The sequence below is a fragment of the Phaenicophaeus curvirostris genome, chromosome 1, assembly GCF_032191515.1.
Source record: "Phaenicophaeus curvirostris isolate KB17595 chromosome 1, BPBGC_Pcur_1.0, whole genome shotgun sequence".
Classification (NCBI taxonomy): domain Eukaryota; kingdom Metazoa; phylum Chordata; class Aves; order Cuculiformes; family Cuculidae; genus Phaenicophaeus; species Phaenicophaeus curvirostris.
The window spans coordinates 176,322,412-176,341,117 of NC_091392.1; the positions used below are offsets into that span (position 1 = coordinate 176,322,412).

The window sequence follows — 18,706 nt, forward strand, 5'->3', positions numbered from 1 at the left end:
AACCACAGAACCACAGAATCACCAGGTTGGAAAAAGACCCACAGGATCATCGAGTCCAACCATTCCTATCAAACACTAAACCATGCCCCTCAGTACCTCATCCACCCATCTCTTAAACCCCTCCAGGGAAGGTGACTCAACCACCTCCCTGGGCAGCCTCTGCCAGTGCCCAATGACCCTTTCTGTGAAAACTTTTTTCCTAATCATAGAATCATAGAATAACCAGGTTGGAAGAGACCCACCAGATCATCAAGTCCAACCATTCCTATCAAACACTAAAACATGCCCCTTAGCACCTCGTCCACCTGGTGCCTTAAACACCTCCAGGGAAGGTGCATTTCACTTGGGCTTTTTGCATGACACAGTGCTTGAAGGCAAGGGAGATGGAAAGCAATTCTGCAGAGGAGTACAAGAAGTGAAGAAAACCAAAATCTCTTCAAAACAGATTTAAGCAGATAATGCAGATGTGTTGTTGTTTAAAGGTTAGTATTACTGTAGTAGTAGTAGTTTAGCTGATTAATTCACCCTGTAAATATACACAGGCAGCATCCACTGACAGTGGGTCTTCTCAGAAGAGAGAAAAAAAAAATGCTTTAGTAGAATAGTTTGGGTTGGAAAGGACCTCTTCTCCCAAGTGACAGGGGACAGGACAAGAGGGAATGGCCTCAAGCTCCGCCAGGGGAGGTTTAGGCTGAACATTAGGAAAAAGTTTTTCACGGAAAGGGTCATTGGGCACTGGAACAGGCTGCCCAGGGAGGTGGTTGAGTCACCTTCCCTGGTGGTGTTTAAGGGATAGGTGGACAAGGTGCTGAGGGGCATGGTTTAGTGATCGATAGGAATGGTTGGACTTGGTGATCCAGTGGGTCTTTTCCAACCTCGTGATTCCATGATTCTATGACTCTATAAAGATCATCCAGTTCCAACCTCCCTGCCATGGGCAGGGACACCCCCCACTAGATCAGGTTACCCAAGGTCCCATCCAACCTGGCCTTGAACACCTCCAGGGATGGGGCAGCCACAGCTTCTCTGGGCAACCTGTGCCAGAGCCTCACCGCTCTCATCGTGAAGAAATTCCTCCTTCTGTCTAGTCTAAATCTGCCCCTCTCCAGTTTACAATCATTGCCCCTCGTCCTATCACCACAAGCCTTTGTGAACAGTCCCTCCCCAGCTTTCCTGTACCCTTCAGGTGCTGGAAGGTCACTATAAGGTCTCCCCAGAGCCTTCTCTTCTCCAGGCTGAACAAGCCCAACTTTCTCAGCCTGTGTTCATACGGGATGCGCTCCAAACCCTCCGACCACCCTCGCCGCCCTCCTCTGGACCCGCTCCCGCGGCTCCGTCCCCTTCACGCCGAGGATCCCTGGGCTCGGCCCTCCCCGCCCCGCCTCCCGCGCGCGGGACCATAAAGAGGCGGCGGGGGGCCGGGGGCTCGCGCCGCCCGCCCAGACCATGAAGCCGCCGCAGGCTCGCGCAGGTCGGGGGGCTCGAGGCGGGGGGCGGGAACCTGCCTGAGGGAAGGAGGGAGGGAGGGTGCGGGGCGGGCTGAGGGCGCGGAGCTCCGGGCTGTCGCCTCCCCGGCGCGGGTCCCCGCGCCGGGGAGGCGACAGCCCGGAGCTCCGCGGTGGCCCTGACGCCTCCTCCGCCTCCAGCAGCGCTGCGGGAGGACGGCGGCGACCTGGCCGAGGCTCTGGGCGAGTTCGACGCGGTGCTGGCCGAGTTCTCCCGCCCCGCCGGCCGGCGCCGCTTCTGCTTCGAGGGGCACCTGGAGCGCATGAAGCGGCGGAGCAGCAGCGGCAGCAGCGGTAACAGCGACTGTGACGGTGAGTGCGGGACTGGGAGAGGGGCGAGGGGGGTATCCAGAGGGAGCGGGACGGGCTTGATGGAGGAGAAGCTAGACGTGAGCCGGCGATGCGCGCTCGCAGCCCAGAAGACCAGCCCTGTCCTGGGCTGCATCAAAAGAAGCGTGGCCAGAAGGTCGAAGGAGGTGATTCTGCCCCTCTATTCCTCTCCTGAGACCTCACCTGGAGTACTGTGCCCAGTTCTGGAATCCTCAACGTAAAAAGAAGCTGCTGGAACGGGTCCAGAGGACGCTACGAAGATGATCGGAGGGCTGGAGCACCTCCCATGCAAGGACAGGTTGTGAGAGTTGGGCTTGTTCAGCCTGGAGAAGAGAAGGCTCCGAGGAGATCTTATAGCGACCTTCCAGCACCTGAAGGGGGTACAGGAAAGGCTGGAGAGGGGCTCTTCATAATGGCTTGTAGTGATAGCACTAGGGGCTATGGGTATAAACTGGGGAGGGGCAGATTTAGACTAGACATAAGGAAGAATTTCTTCACCATGAGAGTGATGAGGCACTGGCACAGGTTACCCAGGGAAGCTGTGGCTGCCCCGTCCCTGGAGGTGTTCAAAACTAGGTTGGATGGAGCCTTGGGCAGCCTGGTCTTGCGTGATGTGTCCCTGACCATGACAGGGGAGTTGGAACTGTATGATCTTTAAGGTCCCTTCCAACCCTTCCAAACTATTCTATGACTCTATGGAAAAGCATTTTGGGGAGGAAATGGACAGGGGAACAAGGTGCCTTGGGGAGATGGGGATGATGCCATGATGTTGAGGCTCTGGAACGAGTCCAGAGAAGAGCAACAAAGCTGGTGAGGGGGCTGGAGGGCAGGTCTTATGAGGAGCAGCTGAGGGAGCTGGGGTTGTTTAGCCTGGAGAAGAGGATGCTGAGGGGAGACCTCATTGCTCTCTACAACTACCTGAAAGGAGGTTGTAGAGAGGAGGGTGCTGCCCTCTTCTCCCAAGTGACAGGGGACAGGACAAGACGGAATGGCCTCAAGCTCCGCCAGGGGAGGTTTAGGGTGGACATTAGGAAAAAATTCTTTACAGAAAGGGTCATTGGGCACTGGAACAGGCTGCCCAGGGAGGTGGTTGAGTCACCTTCCCTGGAGGTGTTTAAGGGACGGGTGGATGAGGTGCTGAGGGGCATGGTTTAGTGTTTGATAGGAATGGTTGGACTCGATGATCCGGTGGGTCCCTTCTAACCTGGTGATTCTATGATTCTATGCCCGTGGTGCCCAGGCAGCCTCTGCACTGTCTTGTTGTGCCTTGGTATCTAAAACACCAGCTCAGGGAGAGTGAACTAAAGCCCTCTTTTCAGAAGAGGTGGAAGCTCACTCAGGTTTCTGTTCTAGGGTTATCACTGTTTCGGGGTGATGATTATATGCTGACTTGCACCCAAGTATACTGGATGTATGGAAACAATGCATGCTGTACTTGAGACACAGAGGGTGGCAAGTAGATAGTGACTCATGTCCTGCTCCGAGCAAAAAATCATGGAGTTGGAACTAAGTTTTTCTGATTAACTTGGGGAAAAAGGTTTTATCCCTCTTATTTTTTTTGCTAGTCAAGCAGAGAAAACATCTTTCCTCCTCCAGATAGTGAGGCTGGAAACTGCTGTTCTTGAGAGCAGTAAAATCAAAGGCTACTTTGTCAGAAGCAAGTTCTTCTAAAAACAAGCTACACCCAGGTTTTTTTTTAGTTCCTAAACAGTACAGGCAGTTGTAATAAGCTTTTCTGGTTTTCAGATATTTAAAATTTAATTGCTCCTTTGCTTTCTGTTGTGCATCTTTATCAGTTCAGTGATTTACCACGCAGTTCTATTGACTTGGTGCTGAAACAATAATGTTATCTTCCTAGTGTTTAAGCTCTTATAGCTTCTCCATATTATCAGAGCTCTTTATTTCATCATCTTGGGTAGGATTCCTTTCATTTCATCAACAGGTAATGTTTTACCTTCCCTGAACTTGGATACCTTGCCTAGCAGTGACTTTGGGGTTTGTTTTCTTTTTTGTAGTCGGTGGCGGTATATGGATTCATATGCTGCTCTGTTTCATAATATAGTGGGCAAACAACTTTTTGCAAATATGACTTTCCCTCTGAGGGAGGTTTAGAAACACACACATGATTTAGGCTGGACACTAACCCTTTGGATGAGGGCGTGTAAGGTGAAGTCTGCCTTTACTGAGCCAACCTGATGAAATACATGGGCTGTATTGTAGATACAACTGCAGCAATACATAGAATCATAGAATAGTTTGAGTTGGAAAGGACCTTAAAGATCATCCAGTTCCAACTCCCCTGCCATGGGCAGGGACACCTCCCACCAGCCCAGGCTGCCCAAGGCCCCATCCAACCTGGCCTTGAACACCTCCAGGGATGGGGCAGCCACAACCTCCCTTGGTAAACTGTTCCAGTGCCTCACCACTCTCATGGTGAAGAAATTCTTCCTAATGTCTAATCTAAAACTACCCCTCTCCAGTTTATACCGTGTTCCCCCTTGTCCTATTGCCACATCCCTGGTGTTACTATTCCTTGTGCAGTGTTCAGTGTTATATTAACCTCTCGCGTATTTTACCACAAATGAGATACTTAAATTGATAGTATGAAGGGTCTCTATCTTGTGAAATAATCTGCTCTTCAGAAGTCAAGACAAAACCCAAAACCATCTTCTTGCATGGAGCAAGACAGTTTTTTTAGCCTTGAGGAGGCTGAGGGTAGACCTTATTGCTTTCTGCAACTACCTGAAAGGAGATTGTAGAGAGGAGGGAGCTGGCCTCTTCTCCCAAGTGACAAGGGACAGGACAAGAGGGAATGGCCTCAAGCTCCACTAGGGAAGGTTCAGGCTGGACCTCAGGAAAATATTTTTCATCAAAAGGGTCATTGGGCACTGGAACAAGCTGCCCAGGGAGGGGGTTGAGGCAACATCCCTGGAGGTGTTTAAAAGACTGGTAGATGAGGTGCTCAGGGATATGGTTTAGTGGCAGATAGGAATGATTTGACTCGATGATCCTGGAGGTCTTTTCCAACCTAGTGATTCTGTGATTTGTAGTGACTTGAGTATCTTCTGTGGTTCAGAAGTTTTAAATCTTGAACAGTGATTAAGATGGTTTAGGAGGGACAAGAAGGACTTTTTCCAGGAAGGTGATGTTCTCTGACAGGGCAAGAGGACTGGTGAGAAACAGCACAGTCATGCGAATGGTCAGACCAGATCTTCAGATCTAGTAAGTAAAAATTGGTGTCATAATTCTGCACTGATTTAGGCTGAAGGTGTTAACAGGACAGCAGGACAGACAGGGTTTGATGGCTCTATGTGAAGTCCTTAAGGAACTTGTATGAGGAAATTCCATCCTGTGATGGGGTTCCTCCCTTGGCGATGCATCATGTAAAAAGTGGCTCTGGAGAAATAAGAAGACGATCTTGTGGAAACTGGCATATACTGGATCAGGAGATGCACTGAGAGGAACCCGTTGGCCTCCAGCAGTGTCAAGTGTATGAGGATCTGTTTAAGGGAAGGGAAACAGAAAATTACGTGGCTGTCCTTGTTCCTCAGAACAGACTACTAAAACTCTTCTTCCTAAAAGCGTCATTTGGTGCAGGCAACTTATTTTTGAAGTTATAGTAGGATTGGAGAGGAATTGCAGGTTTACAAAGAGCTCCTTTTATAACAGGCTCTAGTGTCTGATGTAATACAGCTACACTCCCTACATCTATTTTAATAATAGAATACTTACCCAGGCTGTTTCTGCTCAAACTCAAGGGTGTTTTTCTCCTAGGTTCACATTTCCTTTGGCCTTTGTCATTTAGTGCAAATGTAGTTCTGAATTCGTGACCTCACTTTTCCCATGGTAATGCTTAGGTTAAACATCACTGCAGGATCAAGGAGAAGCTGGCCTGAAAGAGCAAGCTCTGACAACGCGAACCTGCTGCAACGCAAAAGGAATTCCAACAATATTATTTGCAGATAGTCTGAGTGGAACTCTTGTGCATAAAGACTCTTTACATATTTGCAAAATCTTGTTATCCAGTGCCAAGACAATTCCAAGTAGGCTTTGTCATGCATGTACAGAACAGTTCAAACTATCGTATTTTAGTGCTATCTCTTCTGGTTTGTTAGTTAATCTGGTCCTCCTGACTGATGTGATGTGGCTGGAGGTGAGGCCTATGTATCTTCTGGCCAGTCCTGCAGGGATCCCTTGTGAGTCTAGGGTGGGACTGTAAGAGGAGGCAACATTTTAAACTGTTGCAACCCTTTGTTCTAGGGCGCCTGAATTGGTTTTAAATTCAACTTCGAGAAGTCAGTAACCAGTATCAAGAGGTTGTATTTGAACAGTACTGTTTTATGGTAGGGTATGGAAAGCCGTTCCCTTCCTGAGTCTTCTGCTGTGAGGAGAGGATGAGCCTGTTTAATCGAGCAGAAGGATTTACCGAACAGTTTTATCAATATAGTTAATCCTGCAAATATTCCTCTTAAGGGACTTAGCTCCAAAAGTACTGATTGAAATTATTACATATTTCAGACTCTTAAGAAAAAAAATATGAATTTGAAGACACTGCTGTCGAAAATGGGTATGATAATTCTTGGCTCTCCCACATCTTGTCCTGTTATTTGACCAGCTGATCTTTGGACAAGGTCTCTCTTGGCTGGGGTTAAGTATTATACATAACACAATGAACTCTAGACCTTACAGTAACAGAAAGGCTTGCATGTGCAGATGTTCATTTTGATCTTAGTCCTTGGCTCCTCAGTGTTACATTAACCACAACAGCTGATCGGGACAGTGCTGGAAACCATGATGCAACTGGTGAGTCACTCCAACAGACACACTTGAGTTGCTGGACTGAGAGCAAGTACTGATTGTTTGTTTGATGTATTCAGCCAAATCAAAGTGTAACAGCTTTGTACTTTAGATTTTTAATCATGCTGAAACTTCCAAGTTGAGGGATACCATATAGCTGTTATTTACAGCATATGTTTGTTGTGCTGTGCTGACAAAAGCCACTGGTGTGGATGTAGCTATAGTGGCAAACTTCCACAGGTACCATTTGCTTCTTGTGTGTTGCAGGAAGGTTGCAAAAAGTGCAAGCTCGCCTGTGTAAATGGTGCATCCATTTGGTGCACTGTGCTAGTTCTGTACGTGATAATGATGGGACAGTCTTCCAAGTTCTGGTTTAGGATCACGAACAGAAAGTTGGACTTCATGAGAGGTTGTGAAGGCAAGTGCCTTAACACTTCTTGTACCAAAGCTGTAATGCCACCAAAAAGATCATCTGCTGTTGTGCTCTGAGAATTGCAGAATCACTAGGTTGGAAAAGACCTCCAGGATCATAGAGTCCAACCATTCCTATCAACCCCTAAACCCTGTCCCTGAGCACGCCATCCACCCATCTTTTAAACACCTCCAGGGTGGGTGACTCAACCACCTCCCTGGGTATGGCCACCTGAACCTCCCCTGGTGGACCTTGAGGCCGTTCCCTGTTGTCCTGTCCCTTGTCACTTGGGAGAAGAGGCCAGCACCCTCCTATCTACAACCTCCTTTCAGGCAGTGGTAGAGAACAGTAAGGTCTCCCCTCAGCCTCCCCTTCTCCAGGCTAAACAGCCCCAGCTGCCTCAGCTGCTCCTTATATTTGTTCTCTAGCCCCTTCACCAGCTTCGTCGCTCTTCTCTGGACTCGCTCCAGAGCCTCAACATCCTTCTTGTTGTGAGGGTCCCAGAACTGAACACCGCACTTCAGGTGTGGTCTCACCAGTGCCGAGTACAGAGGGAGAATAACCTCCCTAGACCTACTGGCCACACTGTTTCTGTTACAAGCCAAGATGCCCTTGGCCTTCTTGGCCATGTGGGCACACTGCTCGCTCATGGTAGGAATGTTTCACGCTTCTAGTTCTGAATGTGTTTTCTGGAGTGGGGTTTAACTTCTAGCCTCTCTGTTAAAAGCATTGACAAATAAATGTATTGATTGAGTCCCTTTGCTCATACAGCTTGTTGTGTATCTTTGTAGTTATTTTTAAGAGTGCGTAAATGCTTTCTGACAAATATCTTCTGGCTTTCAAGTGCAACAAAAGACCTCAAGTACATCTAAAACTCGTAATTTCATAATTTCACAATCAAGCAGGTGCAGGCACCCTGTTCCTGGTGTGGTGTGAGCATTCACAGTTACGTGCCATGGATGTCTAACTGGTTGTGCTGGTGATCTCTAGAGATGAAGCATAAGCCGCTGTTAATACCACAGAATTTATCCTCAAAAGCCTGCTTACATCATTCATCTTCTGTAGAGAAGGTACAGAAGAAGGCAACAGCAATGATTGAATAAACAAAATAGTTTCCAAATTACTAAACAGACTGGGACTGTTTGCCCAAAGGAGAGATGGCTTGGGTGGGGACAAGCTCGTCTTCCAAAAAATTCCATGTGACGTTAGGAAAGTGACTGCTGCCTCACCCAGTATGAAGAAATGTAATTAAATCAGCATATTTCAAAGAAACAAGAGGAGCTATTCCTTCTTGGGGCAAGTTTTAAACTAAAATCTATTGCCTTAAAAGTGTTGTGGATGTTAAAAATTTACATACTCAAAAAAATAAAATCATGATGGGAGGGTTGGGGCCATCGAGGACTGCTGCAGGCTAAGATGCTTCTGCTCTCTTAGAATACATTGGTCTGTGTGTTGCTAGAGCTTGCAGAGTTTATCTTGAAAGCATCAGTGTACGACTGCAAACTTCTATAGGTGTCTACTATGCGTTGCTGTGAGAGACAATGTGGGGTAGGTGAGTGTTTGGTCTTAGCAGCAAATCCCGGTCTTAACCATGAAGAGAGGAACGTTTTAGGGAGGAAAATAGTTTGTCAAGTCCTAATAGCTTGTTTCTAACAAAACGGCAATGCAATATTTATAGTGAAAAACTGAAGCAAGATTCTCCTGAAGAAATAACCTTTTATTAAATCATCTGAGAAAGAATGTGTTATTAAATTACTGGCACATTCAAAAGGAAGAAAGCCCACAAGCTTCAGGTGTATAAGCTTCTCTGTAGATAGGATGAGAGCATTGGGATTGTTCAGCCTGGGGAAGAGAAGGCTCTGAGGAGACCTTATAGTGACCTTCCAGTACCTGAAAGGGGCCTATAGGAAAGCTGAGGAGGGACTGTTCACAAAGGCTTGTAGTGATAGGACGAGGGGCAATGGGCATAAACTGGAGAGGGGCAGATTTAGGCTAGGCAGAAGGAAGAATTTCTTCACGATGAGGGTGGTGAGGCAGTGGCACAGGTTGTCCAGGGAAGCTGTGGCTGCCCCATCCCTGGAGGTGTTCAAGGCCAGGGTTGGATGGAGCCTTGGGCAGCCTGGTCTGGTGGGAGGTGTCCCTGCCCATGGCAGGGGTGTTGGAACTGTATGATCTTTAAGGTCCCTTCCAACTCAAACTGTTCTATGATTCTATATTTCAGTTTAATGGCAAATGTGATTTCCTGTTCTCACCTCCCCAGTGTACCTGGTTCTCTTATGCTTTAGAAAGGAAGCATTAGTAAAGGGAAAGACTGGAGCTGGAAACACAGCATCACAAATAGTAAGTGGGAGATGAGTGCTAAGGTAAGCTTTGTGTAAGAAGAGACAGCACTCTCGCACATCTGCGTCTCAGGCTACCTCAATAACTTCCTTCCAAATATGTGATTTGAAATCTTGAATCGTGCAGCCTAGACATGTAGGTAGTGAAAAGGTGTGATTTTTGTGTCGGTGTTGGAACAGATGTTTGTTAGCTTGGCAAAACCACACAAAATAAGCAGTGCAGCCAAGTGTAACTGATTGTGATAAAAATAAACTGCGCTTGAGGGCTGCAACCTGCGTATTGTGAAACAAGCTCTTTGCATCATGAATATGTCTCACTTGTACTGTTAGAATTAGAAATTACTGATTTTATTTTGTTTATTATTTCAGTAAGTAGGCCATGGTTGGACTTGGAATGAGTTGTGCAGTCTGTTCATTAGATACTAGACTATTGTTTTATAATAAATTCATGATTTGTAGAGATTTAAGTGGAATTTCAATGCTCCTCTCTGAAAACTTTAGGGATGTGATTTGTTTTTTCCCTCCAAAACTTTCCCTGCTGAAAACTACAGTAAAGACTTCACTGACTCCAGTGCTCTTTAAAATCGTACCCTGAACTATGGTACTAGAAAGAGCATGATATTAAGGGAGTCAGACAGCTGAACCTTTCTGTTGCCTGTTTTAAAATGAAAAGTTTGAGGTTTTCCTCCTTTAGTAAATTATTGCCCAGAACCTTTCAATTGCTTATTTCGTTGGGATGTTCTTTATTTACATGGTATTGCCATGGTTTTTCTTTGTGCTGTAACCATATACTGGAACAGCAAAGGTCAATACTAACTACAGATTACTTTGCCAAAGCAAAATACACCCATATTTATTCCAAACCTCTAATTTTGCAGCTACTGACTTAGTTTAACTCATGTAAGTCAACTCAGTAGATTACATCTGGGGTTTTTAATGTCTCCTTTTTTTTTTTTTTTGGAGAGGAGACAGTATTTTACCAAAAGAGCACAGTTTAAACACATGCACAGGCAGTAGAGTAAAAATGCACCATGAAAAATAGTCATGAATTATAGATAAATTTGTATGGGAGATTAAGGCAGCAGCAATAAGACATCCTTAGCATCAGCCTCTAGTTATTGGGTTGCAGGGGATATTGTGTTTGTGTGGCAGTGGAAATCTTCCAACAGCCATTATTAGAGGTGAATGAGCAAATCTTGGCTGTGGAAGCTGGTAGAGAGGGAGGACTGAAGTGTTATTTTCTCAGAGCTTTCTGCCTTACAGCCGTGGTTTGCCAAAGTGGATATTTTTGTGCGATGGATATCAGAAGTATTTGTTAATGTACCCTGTTTTCAGCAGTTACGATGACCTTAGTCAATGCATTCCTCCTTCCATCACCAGCCTTCATGCTGCTTGGTGGCATGTTTAAGCCACAGCCAGTAGCTAAACTATGGATTTGCTTTTTTGAGCAAGATAAATGTTGATATTTTCTTGAAGCTATTAATATTACAACCCATCTGAAGATAACACTGTTTTGTGAAAACATTTCACCTTTTTGAGACTGGAAATAAAACCCCATTCAGATATTTAAAGCAACAGTTCTATTTCTCTGTGCCTGGTCATAAATGTTTCCCAGCATAAGGTTTGTATGAAATTGCAGTTTTCTAGTTTCAGTACATTGTAAGGTGAGCAGGCAGTACTTTGAAATGTTTATAGGAGGAGTATGAGGAGTGTCCCAGTTTAGCTCTGGCCCAGCCAATTTCAGCAGCTAAAACTGAGCAGTTGGGTTCCGAATTCCCTTCCCCCAACCCTGCCCCCCCCCCACCCCAGGAAAGGGAAATGAGAGGAAAGACTTGCGGGCTGGAAACTGAAACTTCAGCTTTAATGAAATAATAATAATAATATAGTAAAAGAGTAAAATATATGAGATCTTGCCCCCACCTCAGTGCCCATGTTATCGCATCTAGATGGAAACACTGTCTGAAAAACATGCAGTTAACTTTCAGAAAATGAAGTTACTTAGATGAGACTTAGCTGAAGTTAGAAAACTGATTCTACTTTAGCTTAAACCACCACAGAGAGAGAAACACAAAAAGAATCAATGATGAGTGCTGGCTCACATGTGTGCATGGATATAAATAAAAAGAGCTGTGTGAATAGCTTGCGGCCAGTTGAAATGGCTTATTAAAGCTTTACTAATTTGAGTTGCCTTCACAAGTATTCAAGAACAAGTCTTTATTCCAACTATACATAAAAGCAGCTGGAGCTTTGGATTTGATGTACAAGAAGGATTGGTTTGTAATATATAAATTCCCAGCATCGCTACATTTGGTGTCTGGATACTAATAGCATAGCCTCCACGTTAAAATTACATTACCATTGTTCTCTGGATTATTTTTTATTAATTCAACTAGCTCTAAAACCTTCAAAATACAAAATAATTTGAAGCTTCTATATCTGCTCTTTTCAAATACATTACCTGGACAGTGGTTTATCTTTTGGTGTTTCAGTGAGTTGTTCTTTTGGCTTCTTTTTGAGGTATTACAAGTCTGGTCCTGTCTGGTCTGATTTGTCACTGTATCTGTGTATTCCTGTGGAAGATGGTTTTATGCTGGTAACGGCATCAGGCTGGAGGAGATGGGGAGTGCACATGCAGTCTTCTTCCCAAAGATAGGGGGGACTTACCCCAGTTGACTGCTCTGCTGCATGGCCTCTACATTTAGTATCTGTAAACATTATGACAGTGTTCAGTGGAGCAGATGTGCACATCTTGGCAAGGCAAGCTGTGGTCCTGCCCCTTTTGCTCATTCAGCAAGACACCCTTAAATTTAACTAAGGCAATCATCTCTGAGCACAGCAAATGGAACAGGCATCCAAGGAAGCATTACAATTCTGACTTGGATCGACTTAATGCTGTGTAACCACTTCCCAGGATGGGGCTCCAAGGACAAATGCTGTATGTGCTTGAGGAAGGCAAAAATGCTGCCTCAGGAGCAGGCGTTGGTAGTCACCACCCCATATAATGAGGCATAAATTTGTTTCCTAAGAAATGTGCCAAATAAATGTAGACCATTGCCACGTTCATATGAGAGTGATTTCTTTTTGTAGAACTACTGTTTTCAGGTCACCAGCTGAAAACTGCAGGAACCAGCAGTTTTAGTGTCTCTAACACAATGACAACTCCTCCTTCTAGTGGAGCCACAACCAGTGTATTGTGTCCGCTGTACACTGTGGAATTCTTTTAATAAAAAGAGGCAAGATAAAGGTTTTTTGATACTTTGGAAAGTTAAGGCTTTGTCTAAAATCCAAGAACATCAAAACAGTATTGGAACCTTTCCCATTGCTTTCCATGGCTTGCTTTGAAAGACCACCTAAAATAAGATTGCAGTCTTGTGTACAGATTTACTGCTTTGTGAACTCCAGAGAGTTACAGAATAAAAGAAATTGAAAAGATGCTGTGCAATTTATCTAGAACGCAAGATTTAAAGCAGCAGAGCATGGAGAAATGGGTGAGTTTGCTTCAGAGATGAGGGCAACACTTTGTTCTGGGGAACTGTCCTTGTCCTGGAGCTCTTTAGTCAGCTTTTTAAATAGCTCTTGAAAAATTCAGGTAACTAGAATTTCCTAGAATGTTGTGAATTGGGTAGGTCATACCAGACCTAATTTAGTGGATGTCAGATAATTGCCATTCCTCTAATATTTTCCAAATGATGTTGACTTCAGGGAAAGCTGCCACTTTTCTTATTGGGAAGTGAGGACTGGATCTAGGACTGTTTACTGTTTAACAGTAGTTGTGGGCACAACAGTCTTCAGAGCAGATGTTTTATTTGTCCCTCTGGTTTTAAAGTCTGTAAATTTGAGTTCTACAGATGCTGAAGCCCATGCAAGAAATGTCCTATTTCTTTTTTAATTCTATTACAAAATTGTAGAAGGTGTTAATTTTACTTTATAATCTAACTCTTTTCAGGTGCAGATTCACTCTACAGAAACAGTTTCAGCCTCAGTGATGAAAAACTTAACTCTCCAACTGCGTCTACTCCAAGCTTGCCATCTCCCTCAGTAACTCCCTGTAGAGGTAAACTTAATTTTAACTGTCGACACTTCTGTCTAGTTTTCAACTACACAGGCTTCTCTCAATTAGTCAGGATTCATGTGCATGCGTTGACTCTTTTAAAATGACAACAAACTAAGGGTTACTGTTAAGACACTGCAGATGCAAGTATTACTGTGTTGATCACAAACAGTAATAGCACACTGCAGCCACGCTTCACAGGTGACCCAGCAACTCTTTTGATTTTGAAACAGCAAACTATATTAGAGTTCTTTGGTTGATTAGGAATTGAGGTACTCCTTAATTCATTCCCAATTAACTTGGGTTACTTCTTACTGAAGCAACTAAGTAGCTTAAGCATCCCATCTATATGCAGAAATGCTTAGCCTGAATGCAGGGGTACAGTAGGTGACTTCTCCAAAGCTCTATGCTGACATTCACGTTAACAAAATTACTCAGATCGCTGTAGACCTTGCACTGCTGATACAACCGCTGTATTAGTAATGGCTTCTTCCTTTGTAGCTGCACTTTAAGAGTGGCTTCTGTCTGGCAGCTGATCTAACTTGCCAGGAGCTTGTTTCAGTTAGGTTAATTTAGATTAACTCTGTACTAGACATACAAAAAAATGAACAGTCACACATGTACTATACTATGCTTTTGTTACAACTAGTCTTCTTGGATGCATGCGCAAGACACCGTTTCTCACAACATTCTGACTGAGAAACTGGCTGCCACTGGCCTGGAGAGGTGTACTCTCTGCTGGATAAAAAAACTGACTGGCTCGCTGGGCCCAAAGAGTTGTGGTAAATGGAGTTAAATCCAGTTGGAGGCCGATCACCAGTGATGTTCCCTCGGGCTCAGTGCTGAGTCCGATTCTGTTCAGTACCTTTATTGATGATATGGATGAGGGGATCGAATGTACTCTTAGCGAGTTTGTGGATAGCACTAAGCTGGATAGAAGTGTTGACCTGCTTGAGGCTCGGAAGGCTCTGCAGAGGAATCTGGACAGGCTGGATCAGTCGGTGGAGACCAATAGGATGAGGTTTAACAAAGCCAAGCAGAGAGTCCTGCACTTGGGACACAACAACCCGGTGCAGTCTACAGAAGTAGCAAGAAAAAGTTGAATTAAACTGGCAGGAAATACTTGGAACGGTATGACATGAAAAGGTCAAGTTGCTCTTCCTGATGAGAAGACAAAAAGACAGAAATAGACTTGGAAGCAGCTTGGAATAGACCACAGGGATAAGGAAGCCACTTGTGGTTAAAATTAGATTGAATGGAACCAGTGATGTTCTCAGGACTGGAAATTTAGGTAGATGTTTGGATCCCAAGGTAGAGTGCATAGACCAAAATCCAAGGACTGACATCACAGCCAAACAATAATACTTACATGATTTAAGAGGTTTAGGTTTGGGTAGAACTGGGAGCTAACTGGGTGGGGTTTGATTAGGGGCATGAATGCAATATCTGCATTTATGAAATAAGAAAAAACTCCCACAGTAGCAAGGACATGGATTAGTTGACACGTAGCTTTTTTCTCCACTTCAGCCTATGCTTTTTAAGGAAATGAAACAGAGAATTTGTTTGCTTTGCTTCTGTCAAATGTAAGACTATGAAACTAGAATTTTAATTATATTCCCTGTTTTCTGAGAATGCATTTAGACATTGCAACAACCCTACAGAACTTCACTGAAAACAGTGCATATGCATGTTTGATCCCACTGAAAACTATTTGGGGGATTGTGTGGTTCCAGTGTTTCTTTTGGCCAAAGAAATATGTCATCTTTAAGTGGTATTTACTCTCTCATTTTGCAGCAAAGCTTGGAGACACAAAAGAACTGGAAGAATTCATTGCTGATCTTGACAGGACACTAGCAAGTAAGTAGTTTTTCATTAATAGGATGTATCTCACTTGAATGCACCTCACTGCACTGTCAGAGAGTGAAGACAGCCAATAGATGGGGGGAGGAGGAAGGAAGGGGTAGCAATAGTTTTATATAACATGGCTTCATTTTTGTTTGCTAGTCCTATGGATCATTATGTGGAGAAGAAGGTAAAATAGACCAAATTCTGGTCTTTGCCTGAATGTTCAAGGTGTGTGGTTTAGCTTGTGTGACAAAGGCTCTACTCTGATGGACCTCTGTCCCCACCTCTGAGGCAACTGCAATTCACCACTTCTCGACAGTGTATAGATCAAATATACATCACTTTCTTAAACAGTCAAGACTTAGCTAAAAAGTGGGGCTTTGTTTCTCCATTCTAAAGCTAAGTAACTGGAAGAATAGCCATAGGTGAGGGAAACCTTTTTATTCTAGACTTGGCTTTATGAAGCAATAAAGAGCAGATATCTCTATTTGTTGACTAGATTAAATGTAACAATCCAGTTTGGTTTTGTCCTTAACAGGAATGGAATTTAGATCAATTTTTCTGTCACTATCTAGAAATTATATTTTCCAGTTACTGTAGAAGGTTCTCCTTTATAATTTTTAAAGAAAATCCACAAAGCAAAAAAATCTGCCCTCCTATTTACAGCAATGTGCTCTATCTGTTCTTTCTGTTTCTTCCTGTGCTGTTATGGACATGATACTGGGGTTTTTTTCATAGAATCACCAGGTTGGAAAAGACCCACCGGATCATCGAGTCCAACCATTCCCATCAATCACAAAACCATGCCCCTCAGTGCCTCGTCCACCCATCCTTTAAACTCCTCCAGGGAAGGTGACTCAGCCACCTCCCTGAGCAGCCTGTTCCGGTGCCCAGTGACCCTTTCCATGAAAAATCTTTTCCTGATGTCCAGCCTGAACCTCCCCTGGTGGAGCTTGAGGCCATTTCCTCTTGTCCTGTCCCCTGTCACGTGGGAGGAGAGGCCAGCTCCCTCTTCTCCACAACCTCCTTTCAGGTAGTTGTAGAGAGCAATGAGGTTTCATATGGAGCCAGACTACAGAGTCCAAACCAACAAACTATAGGACTAGACCTAAATAGCAGCATGAACACCCACCCATGCAGTAAGCTATGAACTGAGAGTTTCTTGTATTTTCCATCCCTGTAATTCTTGAAGTCTTAGCCACCTGCCTTGGACTTAAGACAGCTGCCCTTATGGGCTTCCTACTTCCCTGTCGTCTTACTTGTATCTCCATCCTGGTTTCAGTTCTCTTGCTTAAAATATATTTCACATTTCCTGACCTGTCATGGACACATGCTTGAGCTGTCTACATCTTTAGCACTGAAATCTCATTGACTGATTGCTTCTCTGAAAAACTTCTGAGTTTGAAGGTTTGTGTAGAACAATAAAACACCCAAGCCAGATGTTCAGATTGGTGTGTCTTGCACAGCTGTGTTGCAGCTGACTCTTAAGGGGCTGCCTACAGTATATTGTTTTCATTGTCCTATTGCAAGGCACATCTGAGCAGGGGCCAGGGGTTGCCACCTGTGTAGTGGTTTGGGGCTTTGTTGTTGGTTGTTTTTTTTCCTGCCTACTATGCAAACCTCTAATTGTTTCACCAGAGCCATGTTTTTACAGTGTCACTTGTCTTCCAGTGACACACAATGAGGGAGGTGAGGCACTGGCACAGGTTGCCCAGAGAAGCTGCGGCTGCCCCATCCCTGGAGGTGTTCAAGGCCAGTCTGGATGGGGCCTTGGGCAGCCTGGGCTGGTGGGAGGTGTCCCTGCCCATGGCAGGGGGGTTGGAATTAGTTGAACTTTAAAGTCCCTTTCAACCCAAGCCATTGTATGATTCTATGATACACAAATTCTGAGGAAAAATGTCCAACTTCCATCTGATATTTCTCGTGTTTTAGAGGAGTTGTATTTATACGCTTGAAGTTATGCAGAACCTTGTGCAGATGCCTTTTCAAGCTTAATATACTTGTTAGAGAAGTAATGACCTTAAATTTTTACACAATAACATTTTAGCTCTTGTGTTAATTAAAAAAAAAAGGCATAATTTTGGCCTGTCAGGCAGTATAATGAGCTGGGCATAGATATGGTGTCTGACATGTCAACAACATGCAATCTTATTTAATGCAGAACTTAATGGTCTCTCCTGTTTTGTATTTCCAGGTATGTGAAATGAATCTTTGACATTGTGCTTGCCTGTGGATGTTCTCTGAAGGATAAGTGATATCAGTCACTGAGAACTGCTGCCCTTGTCTGATAACTTTGCTACCCAAGATATTCATGTTCTGAACATAACCGTTGTAAACTCCTACAAGTATTTAACAGGCAATATCAGTTTCGTTACTTTGCAGCAGATGGAATAAGATAACTTAAGTGTGGCAGCTGTATTTTGCTTTAAAATATAGCTTGGATTGTAATTTAAAGTTGCTTTTATGAAAATATATTTGTAATTTTATATAGGTGAGAACTTTTAATGCTTTTTTTTTCCATTATAATATATTTTTGTATGTAAATAAACCCTGAACTGGAATCCAGATGCCTGCAAGCTTCGTATGAACATGCGAACTCTGAAATGGAAGTACAAATTAAGCTCTTATTGGAAAACATCAAGCTTTAAAATATCTGATAAAAAATATCAGACAAAATGTGTTGTGCTGGCTTAATGTGGAACTTCATTTTTTTCATTTTAAATTGCTTAAATAAGAGAATTTTGTACTATGTATGATTACTACAATCAGGAAAATAATAAAATTGGTTGAACTGTTACTTCAGATTTGCTTTCATACAAATGAAAGAACACTAACTTAGTACAGATTTGAATGTTGATCCCTATTTTAAACCCTGTGTAAAAGCTAGCTTTGTATCTGCTTAGCACACTATGTGAAGTAATAGCTGGGAGGTCAGACATTTAGGCCCATGGGTTTAAATTATGGAGATCCTGTAGCACCAAGAAAATATTTAAGTGTCTGGGTGTTTCTGATACCAGACCCTTGGGTCCAAAACAGTCTACCAGTCTAAAAAGACTTCCTGGCTGTCAGTGTTGTGCTGAAAGAGCGGAAGGTGAACCTGTGTTTTTTACAAGGAACCTGATTCTTTCCATATGCGTTAGGCACTGGAGATGTCATTATGTGAGCTGTCCTCCAGCTGCTGCAGGCATTACACTTGGCTCTGCTGTCTGAGCTACTTGTGCAGTTGCTCTCTGATCTGTTCAGACCAAGTGAGATGCGTTTGTTTGAACTCCAGGTCTTATTTAGACCGAAGTGGGCTAGTGAACAGTTGCATGAGTGGTTCAGATATTGATTGTGTGTGTGTCTGGAGAAGGATGTGTCTGGGCTTGTGGCACAGCTACCAGCTGGGGGAACATACTGTGTAGGCTGGGAGCACCGTGAGAATGAA

The 18,706-nt window shown here is 44.0% G+C and overlaps 1 protein-coding gene across 2 annotated transcripts; it reads left to right on the top strand.

Moving 5' to 3' along the window:
- Window positions 1-1,365: 1,365 nt before the first annotated feature.
- On the top strand, window positions 1,366-18,076 carry RGCC (regulator of cell cycle). Of its 2 annotated transcripts, none has more exons than XM_069881047.1 (5): window positions 1,366-1,471; window positions 1,647-1,817; window positions 13,330-13,437; window positions 15,229-15,291; window positions 17,474-18,076. In XM_069881047.1, the coding sequence occupies exons 1-5, from the start codon at window positions 1,447-1,449 to the stop codon at window positions 17,479-17,481; spliced, it is 375 nt and encodes a 124-aa protein (XP_069737148.1). In that variant the 5' UTR covers window positions 1,366-1,446; the 3' UTR covers window positions 17,482-18,076. The 2 variants fall into 2 exon arrangements, with proteins under 2 accessions (XP_069737148.1, XP_069737159.1); XM_069881058.1 differs by having other exon boundaries at window positions 1,374-1,471; window positions 1,650-1,817.
- Window positions 18,077-18,706: the final 630 nt, after the last annotated feature.

Coding starts and splice junctions, on each gene's coding strand:
- RGCC (XM_069881047.1), top strand. CDS start 1,447: ATGAAGCCGCCGCAGGCTCGCGCAG. Junction 1,472..1,646: donor GCCGCCGCAGGCTCGCGCAG/GTCGGGGGGCTC, acceptor CTCCGCCTCCAG/CAGCGCTGCGGGAGGACGGC. Junction 1,818..13,329: donor CGGTAACAGCGACTGTGACG/GTGAGTGCGGGA, acceptor AACTCTTTTCAG/GTGCAGATTCACTCTACAGA.